The sequence below is a fragment of the Elgaria multicarinata genome, chromosome 8 (genome assembly GCF_023053635.1).
Source record: "Elgaria multicarinata webbii isolate HBS135686 ecotype San Diego chromosome 8, rElgMul1.1.pri, whole genome shotgun sequence".
In the NCBI taxonomy this organism is placed as follows: domain Eukaryota; kingdom Metazoa; phylum Chordata; class Lepidosauria; order Squamata; family Anguidae; genus Elgaria; species Elgaria multicarinata.
In genome coordinates this window covers 25,176,186-25,191,954 of record NC_086178.1, presented here as the reverse complement: position 1 = coordinate 25,191,954, position 15,769 = coordinate 25,176,186, and the positions used below count along the sequence as shown (strand labels likewise).

Sequence of the window (15,769 nt, the reverse complement as noted above, 5' to 3'; positions counted from 1 at the left end):
ACCCCATGAGGGAGTGAAAAAACAATCCAAAGGCAGGGGTGGAACCAAGGATAATCTTGCAAAATATTATTTGTATAAAAAGGGTTTAATGAAAGTGCCTACGCGTTTCGGACAAAAAAACTTACTTCCTCAGGGCTTATTCAACAAGGGTTTTGCAGTTGTCTGCTCAATGAAATCATAGGCCTTCCATTAAACCATCTTAATACAAATAATAAGCACTTTCATTAAACCCTTTTTATACAAATAACATTTTGCAAGATTATCCTTGGTTCCGCCCCTGCCTTCGGCTTGTCTTCTGAACACAGCCCGGCTTTCTGGCTTAACCACCATGGTTAAAACTGTGGTTTAAGGTGTCTTCTGAACAGGGCCAATGACTCTGAAGGTGACCTTGTCAAAATGCATTGGGACTAAAAAAAAAAAAAAGCATTTTCCTGCACATACAAACATGACTCTCCTCATCCTCTGCAACCCTGCTGCATTAGTGCTCTCCCTCTATTTCTAGGGTGAAGCGCTTGGACAACTGAAAAAGTTAACTACAGTAAAAACAAACAAAACAGAAAAGTGAGCTTACAGGACTTTGTTATTGCTACTCCTGATCACACTGATGCCAAAGGGATTCTGGGTGATGTTAACCATGTAGTTTAAGTTGCTTGCTTTAGGTCCATCAAAGGTTTTCTTAACATACTGATGTGGGACTTCATATCTATTATTAGCAGGGTCTGTAATCTGTAACAATGAAACAATTGCAACAAAGTTAATAGGGATCCCTAAATTAACTTCTACTTATTGAACACCAGCTACCCCTTATCATCACAATTGTCTTCTGAATCAATTTTAAGCATGCTACATGCTTAATGAATATAATTAATTGTGTTAGACTGCTGTACACACTGGATTCATTAGCCAACTGTCTGCAGCTGTAGTTAATGGATCCATGCAAATTTTCTGATTTACTGAGCGTTCTCTTGACTCATTCATTAAAAGCATTTTTTTTACAATTAACTAAAAGGAAATATTTGTTTTTCTGACTAACACTTCTTCAGTAAAAAAAAGATGATAGGCATGTTTAAATTTGCCTGTGGTAGCATTGAACAAGATCTACCTCCAGTATCAGAGGCAGTAAGTCTGTATACACCATTTGTTGGGGAACATGGATGAGAGGGTGCTGTTTCACCATGTCCTACTTGTGGGTCCTTGGTCGACAGCTGGTTGGCCAAGGTGGAAACAGAGTGCTGGACTTGATGGACTCTTGGCTCTTCTCATGTTCTTAAGATCTGAGATTTTTATTCTAAGCAATCTCTACCTCACACCTTGACATCATAGACATTCAGTTGAGAATCTTCAAAATGCTACATGTGTGCCTAATTTTCAGCACTGACTATTAAGAGTAAAGTAAAGCACAAAGACTCCTCTGCAGGGGACCTTTTTGGAAAAACACATCCTAAATGTCTAAGAAATATATGAATAGGGGTGGAAAATCTTTGAGTTTTGTTTTCCTCAATTTCTCATTCTTCTAGTTTTACAATCAGTTCATCTTTTTTAGCTAATATGCACGTGTTTAGAAAGCAATTTTCCTAACATAACACAGTTTTCAACAATATTTTCACTAATATACACAGTTTGTATGCATTTTTTTGATTGGAGAACTCCACTGCACAATTTAAAGAGGTAACCATTTCAAAGGGCAGCTAAATTTTAGCTCACTTAAGGTGCAATCCTATGCATGCTTAGATGGACAGGGAAGGGAAAGCCCTACAAATCCCATCATGGCTGGCTGATGAATGTTGGAAATTGTAGGATTTATTTTTCTGTCTGAGCATGCATAAGATTGTGCTCAATCAATTAGTGATTCAAATGTGCAAATTAAATAAGTTCACATGAAAATATAAATTAAACTAATTTCTGCCCCTAATCCTCTATCTGAATTCATTATTGCCTATTACAGAATGGTAGTGTTGGCGGACACCTTCAGCCAAATGTTTGTCTCATTATTTCAATCATTATATGACTCCAACAGCTTCTGGGACTCAGGCCATAGCTAGACGGGGCTTTATCCCAGGGTAAACCCTGGTATCATCCCTGTGCGTCCACTTTGGTCACGGTTTTTCCGTGGTCCCGGGCTGAGCCCAAAATCATGGAACGTGTAGCCAGGTGCCACAGGTGGACCCAGCTCCTCGCGATTCCTCACGTGGAGCTGGGAGGAGCACTGCGCCCATCGGGGGGGGGGAGCAGGGAAAATAATTTAAATTTAAAAAATATTCACCTTTTGCGCATGAGCGTTCATGCGCTGCTGGCCCCTTAAGAAAAAAATGGTGGGCGTGACGCCTCTCCTTCTGAGGTCGTCGTGAATCGTGTGTAAACAGAGGAGGGATCTTGGGTTAAACACAACGCAAGATCTTCCCTCATCCATTGAGGGATAACAGGTAGGTCTAGCTAAGGCCTCACTCTTAGCAGTAAGAGTAGCAAAGTTTCTTTTTTCTTTTTCTCCCTCCTAAGTGTTTCCCCCCTCCATTGCTGTTATGTTGGCAGCCTGGCCACCATTTTGCATCATCCACAATGCCTTGGATCTGGCCCCTTTCTAAAATATTGTAGAGTTGGCGGGGGATGATGTTTAGCATGTTAACAAATTGATGGAAAGATTTGGATAAAATTCTACAAAGTGGCATTCTTATTCAACGTGGAGCAGTAAGAAAACGAAACAGAAGAAGTAGGAGTAACTTCTGAGAAACGTTGGCTCATCTCTAGGTTGTGGAACCTCTGCCTCTCTGCTATGAAACTTCTGCACTCTGCATAGGCATGTTTGTGAAGTGCAGGCTCCATTCACATGAAAGAACTAGTCACAGACCTTTTGCTGTTGGCTCACATGGACTGACTACAGGTCCTAGATCACACTTCTATGGCAACACACCACAGGTGAAAATTGGCGGCCACATGCAAGATGCCTTTCAAGGTAGATGGAAGACAGTCTGGGAATTTGGTATGTGGTGTCGTCAATATACTGATGACACCCAGCTCATTTAATGCCGTAGGAGTGTTGAACTGATGCCTGAGATCCATGATGGACCGGTAAAGGACCAGTATAAACTGAAGCTTAATCCTGATAAAGTGTAGGCATTGGTGGGTGTTTTTTCTGGCTCTAGAAATGGTGTTCATCCTGTTCTGGTTGGGTTTGGACTCCCATAAAGGACTAGGCTCACAGTTAGGAGGTGCTGATTGATCTAGCTTTGTCACTGGTGCAGAGATAGCACAGACTGCACAGAGATAGCCTGCCCACTCTCACCCACACCCGTGCACCCTCCAGACTGAATTTCTGTAGCATGTTCACCTTAGAATAATCTTTTTTTAAAAAAAAAAATTCCAGAGTAATCACCAGTACAACAGCACACTATACTGTGTGCTACAAACTATAGCTGAAAGGCTGTGTGAAGAGATGACTTTTAAGAAGACGTCTTCACATCAGAACTGTGGGAAGCTGTCGAATGTCAATTGGTAAAGTATTTCAGAGGGCGGACGCTGCAACACAAAAGTGCTCCTGGGGTGAACCTCAGGACCATGTGGCACCATCGGAAGTGATTCTTCTGATGATTGCAGAGATCAGGCACGGACAAAATGGCTGATGGGCGCAAAGATTACTGCAGACGCTGACTGCAGCCAGGAAATCAGAAGACGTTTACTTCTTGGGAGGAGAGCAATGACAAATCTTGATAAAATAGTTAAGAGCAGAGACACCACACTGACAACAAAGGTCCGCATAGTTAAAGCAATGGTATTCCCCGTAGTAACCTATGGCTGCGAGAGCTGGACCATAAGGAAAGCTGAGCGAAGGAAGATAGATGCTTTTGAACTGTGGTGTTGGAGGAAAATTCTGAGAGTGCCATGGACTGCAAGAAGATCAAACCAGTCCATACTCCAGGAAATAAAGCCAGATTGCTCACTTGAGGGAATGGTATTAAAGGCAAAACTGAAGTACTTTGGCCACATAATGAGAAGACAGGATACCCTGGAGAAGAGGCTGATGCTAGGGAAAGTGGAAGGCAAAAGGAAGAGGGGCCGACCAAGGGCAAGATGGATGGATGGTATTCTGGAGGTGACAGACTTGACCTTGGGGAAGCTGGGGGTGGCAACAGCCGACAGAAAGCTCTGGTGTGGGCTGGTCCATGAAGTCACAAAGAGTCGGAAATGACTGAACAAATAAACAACAAGTGCTGGGCCAAATCTGGGGAACTTTCTCCCTGCAAAAAAAGGCACTGTTTTTTCCTGCCTCTTTCACAGGGAGAGGGGAAAAATCAGGGATGTTTGTCCTTGGGGAGGGGGACAGGGTTTCCACGTGCCTTTTAAAAGTGCAGCCAGTTGCTCATGGGCCAACTCCCCCTCTTCCTACGGCATCTGGAGGAGCCCAGCAGTTCTTAGTGGCTGCCTATTGGAGGCCATGTGACCTCACCCTTTCCAATAAGCATCCAGTAAGCATTACTGGGCTCCTGAAAATACCAGAGGTGTTTTTTTTTTTAAAGAAAGGAAGGAAGACTCCCCCTCAGCAACTGTCTACATTTAAAAGGGTATGTGGGAACCCTGTCACCCTCCCCAAGGAGAAAATTCTCTGAAATTCTCACCTCTCCCAGCCTCTTTCACCTGAGTTTTCTTTTCTTTTTTCCCTCCCCCCCACCAAAAAAAATCTTGAAAATGGAATGGTCAAAATTTTTGACACAGTACTAGACCTAAGTTGTTTAGGGCCTTATTTGTTTAAATATATGATCTGTGCTATAAATCCCATGCATGTATTATGGGACCAACTTCTTAATTTTGTTAACACATATGTAGCTGGTGGTAGTGCTGGTGCCGTGACCCACCTAGGTCAGGTGGCAAACCAGTTGTGGGTCTTGACCTACTTATTTAACAGCATTGCTTTAAGAAATATTCTAACCTTGAACCGGAAACGGTTTGCTGTCTGATATTCTGCAGTGAGGAGAATCTTTTCAATGTCATTTCCAAACAGAGATGGTGCAGGCAATCTTCTTAGTGTAGCTTGAAATCCTTAAACAAACAAAAAAACAAATAAAAGCCATAAACATCAGAGCATTGCTTTTTTCTTACTTATAACATCTGTAGCAACTAGCAGCCCTTGGGCCAAATGCTGCCTAAGGTTCCAAACTCAGAGGGAAAAGAGAGTTATGGGAAGGAGGATTTGTTGGTAGCCCATTTTGGGCACTCTCATTATGCAGCCCAGAAATAGTAGCTGTTCACGGTTGTAGCACATTTAAATGCTTAACATGCGCTGCTATGCTGATTTTTATTTTTCTTCACAACAACCCTGGCCATGTCTATATGACTCCGCTTCGCCTCCTGATTGCTCCCCAAATCCCTGCTGGATTTGCATCAGTGCTGTGAAGCAGAACCAACAGAGTTTAAAGGCAGGAGTAAGCACGGGCTATCCTGTCTGGGAAAAATCAGGGTGCCCATATGAAAAGGAGGACAGGCTCCTGTTTCTTTAAAGTTGTATAGAAAAGGGAATTTCAGTAAGTGTCATTTGAATGCATGTAGCACATGGTGAAATTTTGTCTTCATCCTAACAGTTAAAGCTGTATTTATTTATTTATTTATTTATTTATTTATTACATTTCTATACCGCCCAATAGCCGAAGCTCTCTGGGCGGTTCACAAAAATTAAAAACATTCAAAGGTATAAAACAACAGTATAAAACCATAAACTGATAAGAACAGATACTACACTTGATCTTAGCCAAAAGGCCGAGAATGAAATGTGATTTGTTCTTGGGTTAGCTGGTGGTTCATTGTACATTTCTGCTCCTTTTCGCTCCATCATGTAACTAACTATTCAATGAAGTATAGGAGCACGCATATTTGACATTAAAGTTTGGGTCCCTTTTATTTTACTAATAAAACATGAATAGTAAGCTTTCATGTTTTAGCTATCCTCCCTTCCTTTTGACCAAAAAAAAATAGAATATGGAAAAAGTGCAAAAACCACAAATTACTTGCCTTGGTATAACAATCAGCAACCAAGCTTATTTTTTTCATTATATTATATATTCATGATATTTCTCTTAAGTCTTCATTAAGAAATTTCCTCAAAGTAACCAATGAATGCTAAAGAAGCAAAATGGGAATTTTTATTAACATTTACTGTAGGAGTCCTGCCCTCTTGACCAGATACAAAAGAGAGGAGGGCACCTGCAGCTTTAACTAGGTTGCGATGAAGAGGGAATTTCACCAGATGCTGTATGTATACAAATGACACCTGCTGAAAATCCTTTTTCTCTACAACTGTTAAAGATACAGGAGCCCTGTCCTCCTTTTCATATGGTCACCCTAGCATTGTGAGACAGCGAGAATGGGGAGCAAGTGAGTCTTACTCTGGAGTAGACCTGGATGGGATTGCACTACTGGCTGTGTAAATAGTGGCATGCTGGCCACGCACCGATCGTTTCCAGCTCTCCCACCTTACACTCCTTTTCTGGCCACCAATCAGCTGTTCAAACAATCTGGATGCAGTGGTGGCTACCCTCCCCTCTAGCCTGTATTTTTGTTTGTTTGTTTGTTTGCAAGCTTGTAGCTTCATTTCTTAAACCCACAGCCCCACATCTCGCTAACTCCCTGCTCCCTGCCCTGCATTCCCATGCCTATCCGGCACTGAGATCCACCCTTGGTACACCCACTTTTTGTAAATCCTGAACTGAAGCAGCCACTGACAACAGAAATGACCATGGTGGCATTGCAGCGATGAGGAAAGTGGTGGCACGTTGACACTTAGATAAAGCACAATTTTGTGGGGAAAAGCCCAATGTGGCTGCGAGTTGGCGGCTGTGGCATACAAACGATGGGTCACAACTGTACAGTAATGGTGGGGTATTTCATGCATACAGACAAGCCCCCTGTGGATGGACAGCAAATTCCTTGACCAATCCCAGCCAATGAACTATAGAGCAAAATTAGTCTTTGGAGCTCTATCTATATCATGCTATCGAAGGCCTTAGCTAGACCTAAGGTTTATCCCGGGATCGTCCCGGGGTTGTCTCTGCCTGCTCCCAGGATCCCCTGTATGTCATTTACATGAACAGGGATGACCCCGGGACGATCCCGGGATAAACCTTAGGTCTAGCTAAGGCCTAAGTTGAATCTGCTGAGATTATGTCATTTTAGCGATCAAGGTCATTCTTCCCTGTTTCCACATGAAATTTTATTTATTTATTTATTTATTATTTAAATCTGCACTTGTGCACATTACTCTAATGTACACATTTTGTGTGGGTTTTTCCATACTGAAATGCACTTTTGTCCACACTTTCCCCAGATATATCCATTTGTGTGCACTTTTTATAATGGGTTACATTGAAAAGCTCATATATATATATATATATATATATATATATATATATATATATCAGATTGCAGTACTTTTTGGGCTCGGCTTGCTTAAAGGATGGGAGGTGTGAATTGAGTAAATCCATTTAGAAAAGCCAATGAAGCAAAGCACTGAACCCTACACAAACGTAATGCCCATCAGTATGGAGGCCAGCATAACCTACCAGTTATGCTGGCCTGCATACTATTTCAAGCATATGTTTATTATTGCTGCAGTACAACAACCTTCTTCTCCTTACCTGTGTTTGTGTCTTTAAGGCTTCCTTCTACTTGATACCCATGACTGCTAGAAAAGTAGCACCAGGGCGTGTTTGTTTCATTCTGAGGATCCCAGCAGCAACCACGGAGTGTGCATATGCTCTGTATTATCAACAAGAAAAGCAGAATTAATTTAGTAGCTGCAATTATCTCCAAATTCATTTCCGAATGATCGTATGTGTTTCACAAGGCCTTTGAAATCAATATTTGCATGCCTGAAGTCAACCATGGTTGGCTTTCCTCCATGGATTTGCATCTTGTGCACACCAGACTCATTTTGCAAATGGCCCCATGTTTGTAGCTTATCACGTCTGAGTTCAAGCAACCTCCCTAAGGAGAACTGGGAAACCCAATTTCCTCCAGTGATTGTGGTACTAAACAGGAAGTGGAACAGCCCCCCCCCCCACACACACAGCCAGTTGAGTCAGAAAGAGTGTGACCCAAGCTCAGCCGAATAGCTGAGAGGGCATCCATATTCTTCCCAGAGGTGTGGCATGCATCATGGCAAAGAGGCATTGGATGAAACCTGCATGACATTTTCCTCAACCCTTTGATCCAGAAATAAATTTTCTAAAACTCATTACTGTTTTAGAAAACTGCCTTTAATATTTGCAGCAGCACATAATCTTCAGGTATAGTGTTCCAGCCCAACAGGAGCTTCCTGGAAAAGGCATGTGACCATGCCAGCACACGTCTCATGGTGTGGTCCCATGGGCATTTCAGGAAGTGCTGCTGGGTTGAAATACCATCTCTGAAGCCAGCCAGCCTTCATATGACATTTCAAGAGAATAGGCTGGGAGGAGGGCGATGCAGCCTGGGTAGCAGACTGGTGGGCAAGGAGTGGGTTTTCCCCCCTTCTGTAGAAGTTCATATCTATGAGAACTCTGAATAATGGAGAGCTGTCATCTGAGATTAGACAGAAGAATTCAGAATCAGGTGAGCAAAATACGATTCCATTTAGAGTACGTTTGCCCATCACTAGTTACAAACAATTCAGTTTTGAAGCATCTTAAGGGCTTTGCTAGATGGAGGTTTCGGCCCGGGTTGACCCCGGGCTCACCTCTGTGTGTCCAGATGACACACAGGGGATCCCGGGGTCAGCCAGAGCTGAAACCTCCTTCGGTCCGGGCTAACCGGAGCCTCTTTTGGCCCATTATTACCGGGGCCTCGGGCTGAGCCCAAGACTGTGGGTGTCTAGCTTATTCCGCTGCTTTTCCTGGCTACCGCGCTTACTCGTGAGTAGCCGGGACAAGCAGTGGGGCCTGGGGGAGGTGGGAGGAGGAAGTTCGGAGCCCAGGGGAGGTGGGGGGGAAGATCGGAGCCCGGGGGGTGGGGGGAAGGTCAGAGGCAGGGGAGAAGGGGGCTGGTGGGCGGGCGACGGAGCTGGCGGGGATGGGGGGAAACAAAGCCGGTGGGAGAGGGGGGAGACTCATGACCAGGGAGGGGGGAGTCGAGAGAAGGTTTTTTTTTTAAGGGCCTTCCCTAAGCGCAGGAGCGTTCCTGCGTCCAGCCCCAATGGTGGACGCGACGGGGCTTTGCTTTCCCCCGTCGCGTCCACGTCTAGCAAGGCGCGACAGCCCATGCTACTTGTAGCACAGGCTCGCCGATCCTCCCGCCCAGATTAGGTGGTAGGTCTAGCAAAGCCCACAGTTAGCATGTTAGGACTGCTTCAGCTGTTCTACAAAATCTTTTGTAATGTGGATATACAAAATCTGTTGTAATGTGGGTATGTTGAAGACACCATGGTCTGAATGAATAACAAATGAGGATGTACTGTATGTAAGGTAAACAAACCAACAGAACTGATAAATACCATCAAAAGAAGAAAACTGCAATATCTTGGTCATATTATTTGAGGAGAACTATGCACACTTCTCCAACTTATTGCATAAGGGAAAACTGAAGGGGAAAGATTGGTAGGAAGACGACGAACATCATGGCTAAAGAACTTGAGGGAATGTAACTTCTATACAATTATTTAGAGCAAAAATAGCTGCAATGATAGCTAACTTCAGATAGGAGAAGGCACCCTAAGAAGAAGAAGGGTGATGGGTGTGTGGAGGAAAAGAGGAGGCTGAGGAAAGGGGCCATGGCTGTTTTTAGTTCAGGTTGGGTTGGGATATGGGGGCAGGGGAAGAGAGGAGAAGCTGAAGAAGAGCTTGCTTGTGTCCACCCTTAAATTGGGGATGTCTGGTGGTGATGGGAGTCCCTATTTGCTTTACTTGGATGGGGGTGTTTGGCTATATCTAAGATAATTATCAGGTAATATGAGAGTGACTGAAGGGGAACTGAATAGATTTGAACAGGAACTCTTTTAGGGTGATCTGGGTTACTGTTTGGGGGTTCAAGTTGAAGAGTTTAGAGTGATTTGGACAGTGATTTCCCTTGCCTTTGTAAATTTAAATTATTTTAGCTATATAGTTCCATATATAAATTAGCACATATGGATTGTAGGCAATAAGTCGTTGTTGGGCCCCAGCCCCTGAATCTTTTGGGTACTTAGCAATGTCCATGATTAATACATCCAGGAAAATTACTTTGGACCAATTCTGAAATAGAATGTCAGGTCCATTCATCATAGTTAAAGAAAAACCCTATTTAACAAAAGAGTTCAAACAAATATATCCGTTTCTGCATATTTGTATAAAGACTACAATGGCAGCATTGTTTAAGGGTCAGTATTGATTCATTCATTTGTTTCCTTTGCATTCATTCAGTTATCCCTCTTCCCACAACTGCTTTTAAAAGAAGACTCTGAAAAGTTCACACAATTGCTGTATCAATCAAGAATCCAGTGCAAGCCTTTGGGAGTTATCCCAGAATCTACGTGATTCGTCTTACAGTACATTGTGTGCCACAGAATTTATATAGAAGCTCTTAATCACCAACATGCATGTGCCTTCAGTGAAAAGCTGGGTTGAGTGTGTGTGTGTGTGGGGGGGGGGGGGAGTTATCACAAGAAAATTGCCCAGTAACAAAGAAAATATTTTGGAGCCGAAACATTTGTTCACACTTTTGAAGTACTTGACTCTCACTTTTCAACAACCAACTTGATTTTCGTACCCTTTCCATTTCAAGTACTTCCCCTCCTTATTGTTTTATTATGGTTTTATTAGAATGTAAGCCTATGCGGCAGGGTCTTGCTATTTACTGTTTTACTCTGTACAGCACCATGTACATTGATGGTGCTATATAAATAAATAAATAAATAATAATAATAATAATAATAATCCAAGTGAGTAACCAACATTCGTACCTTCATGCCAACCCTTCTTTAGTGCTGTACCAAAATTTCATGAAGTTTGATTTGTTTTTCTTTCTCCCCCCCCCCCCCTGTTTTTTTGATGTAAAAATTGTAATGGGAAGGGGTGTGTGAAATTGCTTTCCAAATCAGCTATCACTGCAGTACCACTTCTTTGATCCCAGCCAATCAGGGACCACATAATGAACACAATGACATCACAGTGCCAAGTTTCCAATCTGATTTGGCTATGTGACATCATCACTGATAACAAACAAAGCCACACTGCTGAATCAGAGGAAAGCCACCTCAGTAGTGACAGAATACACAATACTTCACCAGAAAACACAATACTTTGAAAAGCCAACCAAAAATGAGCATTTCCTCCCATAGGCTATAGCATTAAAATGCAGATTGTGGGGTGGGGGTGAGTTGCACATTTTTCAATTTTTCTGCATTTTGGGGGAGATTTATTTATTTATTACATTTATATACCGCCCCACAGCCAAAGCTCTCTGGGCGGTTTACAACAGTTAAAAATGGTAAACATTAAAAAGTATACAACGATTTAAAAAAAACATCAGAAACATAAAAAACAACAGTATAAAAACAGATCTCCAAAATTTGCATTAAGTAATAGATAATAGCACTAATGCACATTTGGTCATGTGAATTTGTGCACTTGAGTATGTTTAGGGTGAGCATATGAAAAGGAGGACAGGGCTCCTGTATCTTTAACAGTTGTCTAGAAAAGGGAATTTCAGTAGGTATCATTTCTATGCATGCAGCATCTGGTGAAATTCCTTTTTCATTACAACAGTTAAAGCTTCAGGAGTTCTGCCTTATTTTGTATCTGGTCAAGAGGGCAGGGCTCCTGCAGCTTTAACTGTTGTGATGAAGAGGGAATTTCACCAGATGCTGCATGCATAGAAATGAAACCTGCTGAAATTCCCTTTTCTAGACAGCTGTTAAAGATACAGGAGCCCTGCCCTCCTTTTCATATGGTCATCCTAGGCATGTGTGCTCATTAGCACACATGTGAATTAGTGCAAGAAGACTGAAATATTCCTACAAAAAAACAAACAAACACAGATTTCATCAATGAGCAGATGATGGAAAGGAAGACACCTGACAATCTGTGAAACATAGATGGAATAGATTTAACAAAATCCATAAATCCTTACCTCCACCTAGGGCAAGTCAGGCTCATCCTTAAGAGTTTAGCATTAACACCTGCACTGGTTTCACCATTGTACAGATCTGCTTTGCTGTTAATTTAATAAAATTGTGCCCCTAGTCTACCTGACTATGTGTGTTGCCTCTTTATTTCTGGATATGATCACAATGAACCTCAAAAGTGGAGCAGGAACCAAAAATAACCGATAGCCCATTAGTAATAGTAATAACCAACAGCACCACACTATGATAATAATTGTCCAATCTAAAAAAGATAAGAAAGAGGAAAGGTTGAAGCTCAGCTACAGTTAATGTCATCTATAACTGCATAAATAGTTCATGAATGCAAATACTACTGGATGGTGGGCCTTTGCCACTGAGACGAACTGTGATTAGAGGTTAAAAAATAACCTCTGACGAATTTTCACCTACTTAAATAAATGATAGTGAACGCTAATTGCTTTCAGGTTTCACTAGCTGAACAGAGGTGAAATGGGGAGATTCTCAAGTCCAAGATTAGGGGCAGGACAGCCTGAAACAAGCCTCTCAAGTAGAAGTTCTTGGATTTTGCCTGCCTACATTTTTACTAAATATGAACAGTTATGATGAGCAGCATCCCATACTGGCATTGTATTTTCTGCCTGTTTTTGCAGGGACAGGGAGAATTTTTAATGATCTTGGGTTTCTGTTTACCTTTTTAAATGTAGGAGAACATTGAGGTATCCTGTCCATTTCTAAACATTAAAATCACCCTGTGCTCTGTTGCAGGGCGCTGGGCACAAAGGCTATCAGCCTGGTAGCTCTTCCTGAACTCCCATGAGACACGTGATGAAGCTCATTCTCATGGGCATTCAAGAAGAGCTGCCATGCCGGAGAAGCCTCTCTGTAAAGAATTATGTGCTACTGCAAGTGCATGGGGAGGTTTAAAAACAAATGAAAAAAGGAAGAAGACCACTTGGCCACGTTCCACCCTTAAAAGGCTAAACAGAATACCTGCACACCACCATGAGAACATTATTTGGAATTTCTTCCATCTCCAACCTCTTTCACTGAAGCTTTCATTTTGCCTGCACCCCCCACCCCCACGAATTGCAAAAAAATATATATGGAAGAATCAAAATAATCAACACAGCACTAGTTGTAATACCATTACACCACCTGATGGGCATGTATCAGGCACAAACAGATCTGCACCAATGTGCAGAGATAGCTATAGTGTGTGTGTGTGTGTGTGTGTGTGTTGTGGGTTAGTGCACCTTCCTCTTAAGGAAGCATTCTTCATTCACTGTATTTCTAAAGTGCAGCCCACATACGCAGATGTGCTGGCAGGCCAAATGGGAACGGAGAAAAGATTTTACCAAACCCTGAAGGGAACTACTGAGGATTCAAAACAACCCCTGTAAATCCTTAAATCACTTGAGCAGGGGAGGGCAACATGTGGCCCGTGAGCCCCCATCCTCTTGTGCAGCCCCCACAATCCCTACCCCTGCCCAACTAAGTTCAGTGGTGGCAAAAAGGCTACAGAGTCTTCATCTGTTTTCAAACTAAATTTGGCCTTTCTAAGGCCCCATAGCTTTTTGCCACTGAATCTTTTTGCTGCGGCCACACCATAGCATTTAGTGACCCAATGCAAGGGGAGGCATGTGTGGAGTGGAAAGTGGCCCAAGGACCCTATGCATTTGCCCTGGACTATGATTAGTGTATGTCTGCTTCCCTGTAACATAGGAGAATATCTTGGCTCAGGCATTGGCCCTTAATAGAAAGGAAGGTGTGAGGAGGCTAGTTCACCAAATCATAGAATAGTAGAGTTAGAAGGGGCCCTATAAGGCCACTGAGTCCAAGCCCCTGCTCAATCCACCTTAAAGCATACCTGACAGATGGTTGTCCAGCTGCCTCTTGAAGGCCTCTAGTGTGGAACCAATTACCTAGGGAGGTCGTGGGCTCTCCCACAATAGAGGCATTCAAGAGACAGCTGGACAACCATCTGTCAGGTATGCTTAAATGTGGATTCATGCATTGAGCAGGGGGTTGGATTTGAAGGCCTTATAGGCCCCATCCAACTCTGCTATTCTATGATTCTATGATTCTAATTATTTTGAACATAAAGTGGTGATTACATCTGTCAGGTATACTTTAATGTGGATTCCTGCATTGAGCAGGGAGTTGGAATCAATGGCCTCACAGGCCCCTTCCAACTCAACATTTCTATGATTCTATGATCCACTTTTATGTTTTCTGTGATCCTAATAATTATCAGCCCATCCTTGATACTATTTGCATTAAAAAAGACAACATGAACAGTAAATGCAAACACATATTTAATGTCACATCTAGTTTGGTGCTTAATGTCACATCTAGTTTGATCCAATAAACCTGAAGGAGTACTGGTTTATTGGATCATCCCCATCAGAATTGTCCATGGGAGTTGGGAGGAGGCAATTGCCACAAGTCCTTGTCCATAATGGTTACCTCAGGCTAAAGAAAAAATTAGCCTGCCCATCCCCTGAAATGGCTGCGGGCAACAAGAAAGAACATGTCCTTTGGCATGCTGTGTCTACGTGGCAAAGAGTGGCCAAGCCTTCCTTTCCTTTCCAAAGTAATCATTGCTGGAAGGAATTACTACCACCATTTTATCTAAATTCCCATACTTGATGACTTAATATACCTTATCCAGAGAGAACTAATGATTTATAGTTAATAATTATTAAATATTATTTTCTTCTATATGTTTTTTCGTACCTTTGTTGCCACTTGATCCGGAATGCAGTCTATCCTCTCAGAGGGCTGTACAGGTCGACAAGTGGGTGAAAAATCTGCAAGAAATCAATCAATGTATTGCATTAGCCAGGGGCCGGAGTACTGACCAGCAACGAAAAACAGATTGTATCCAGTGGTGTCCATCTGTGTATCAGAATGGAAATCAGTGGTGGAATAGATTCTCTCTTCTGAAGTCCCCTGCATGCCACCCGAATCAGATCCAGAAGATAGGGAGATCCTCCAGAGCAGGTTCGGGGCAAGGGGATGAAAATGGAAGGAGAGGAAGGAAGTTCTCTCACAGGATGTTGGATGTAACCCAAAAATAACAATATATAAGAATTTTTAAAAAAAAACTAGAAAAAAATAGATCAAACTCTTTCAGCTATCATTACACAAATTATGCTCAAATCAAGGATTAATTTTAATTTCTAGGCAATATCCTATTTCAAACATCAGACAGATTCTGATGTGCAGCCATATCACTTCTTTTCCTTAGATGGGACTACTGTGAAGATAGACAGTGCGCAGTAGAGATGACAAATTCTGATGCTATCATTTTGTGCATGCAGGCCCTACAATTGATGCATAGAAGTTGGGTGTTGGCCAGCAGGTTAATCCCAATCCCCTGTGTATACATTTGTATATACTATGACCATCTCCACAAAGCTAAAAAGCCTGGCTTTGAATCTGACCCAGCAAAAACATACTTCCACATTTTTGACCATATGATAATCTAGGGTGACCATATGAAAAGGAGGACAGGGCTCCTGTATCTTTAACAGTTGCATAGAAAAGGGAATTTCAGCAGCTGTCATTTGTATATATGGAGAACCTGGCGAAATTCTCTCTTCATCACAACAGTTAAAGGTGCAGGAGTTAAAGTAGGCCAATATATAGACCAGGCCTATATCCCAGGAACATCCCGGAATCATCCCTGTGCATGCAAATGACACACAA

At 42.4% G+C, this 15,769-nt stretch overlaps 1 protein-coding gene and 1 pseudogene across 1 annotated transcript in view; both read right to left on the bottom strand.

The window, feature by feature from the left end:
* SI (sucrase-isomaltase) overlaps positions 1-15,769 on the bottom strand; it is a 162,099-nt gene that overhangs the window by 137,272 nt on the left and 9,058 nt on the right. The window contains exons 3-6 of the mRNA XM_063132013.1: positions 14,795-14,868; positions 7,620-7,740; positions 4,922-5,031; positions 572-726 (exon numbers count right to left, since the gene is read on the bottom strand). Of these exons, the coding sequence (XP_062988083.1) occupies positions 572-726; positions 4,922-5,031; positions 7,620-7,740; positions 14,795-14,868 (460 nt within the window). The remainder of the gene's footprint in view (positions 1-571; positions 727-4,921; positions 5,032-7,619; positions 7,741-14,794; positions 14,869-15,769) is intronic.
* LOC134403201 (U2 spliceosomal RNA) lies at positions 5,605-5,757 on the bottom strand (annotated as a pseudogene).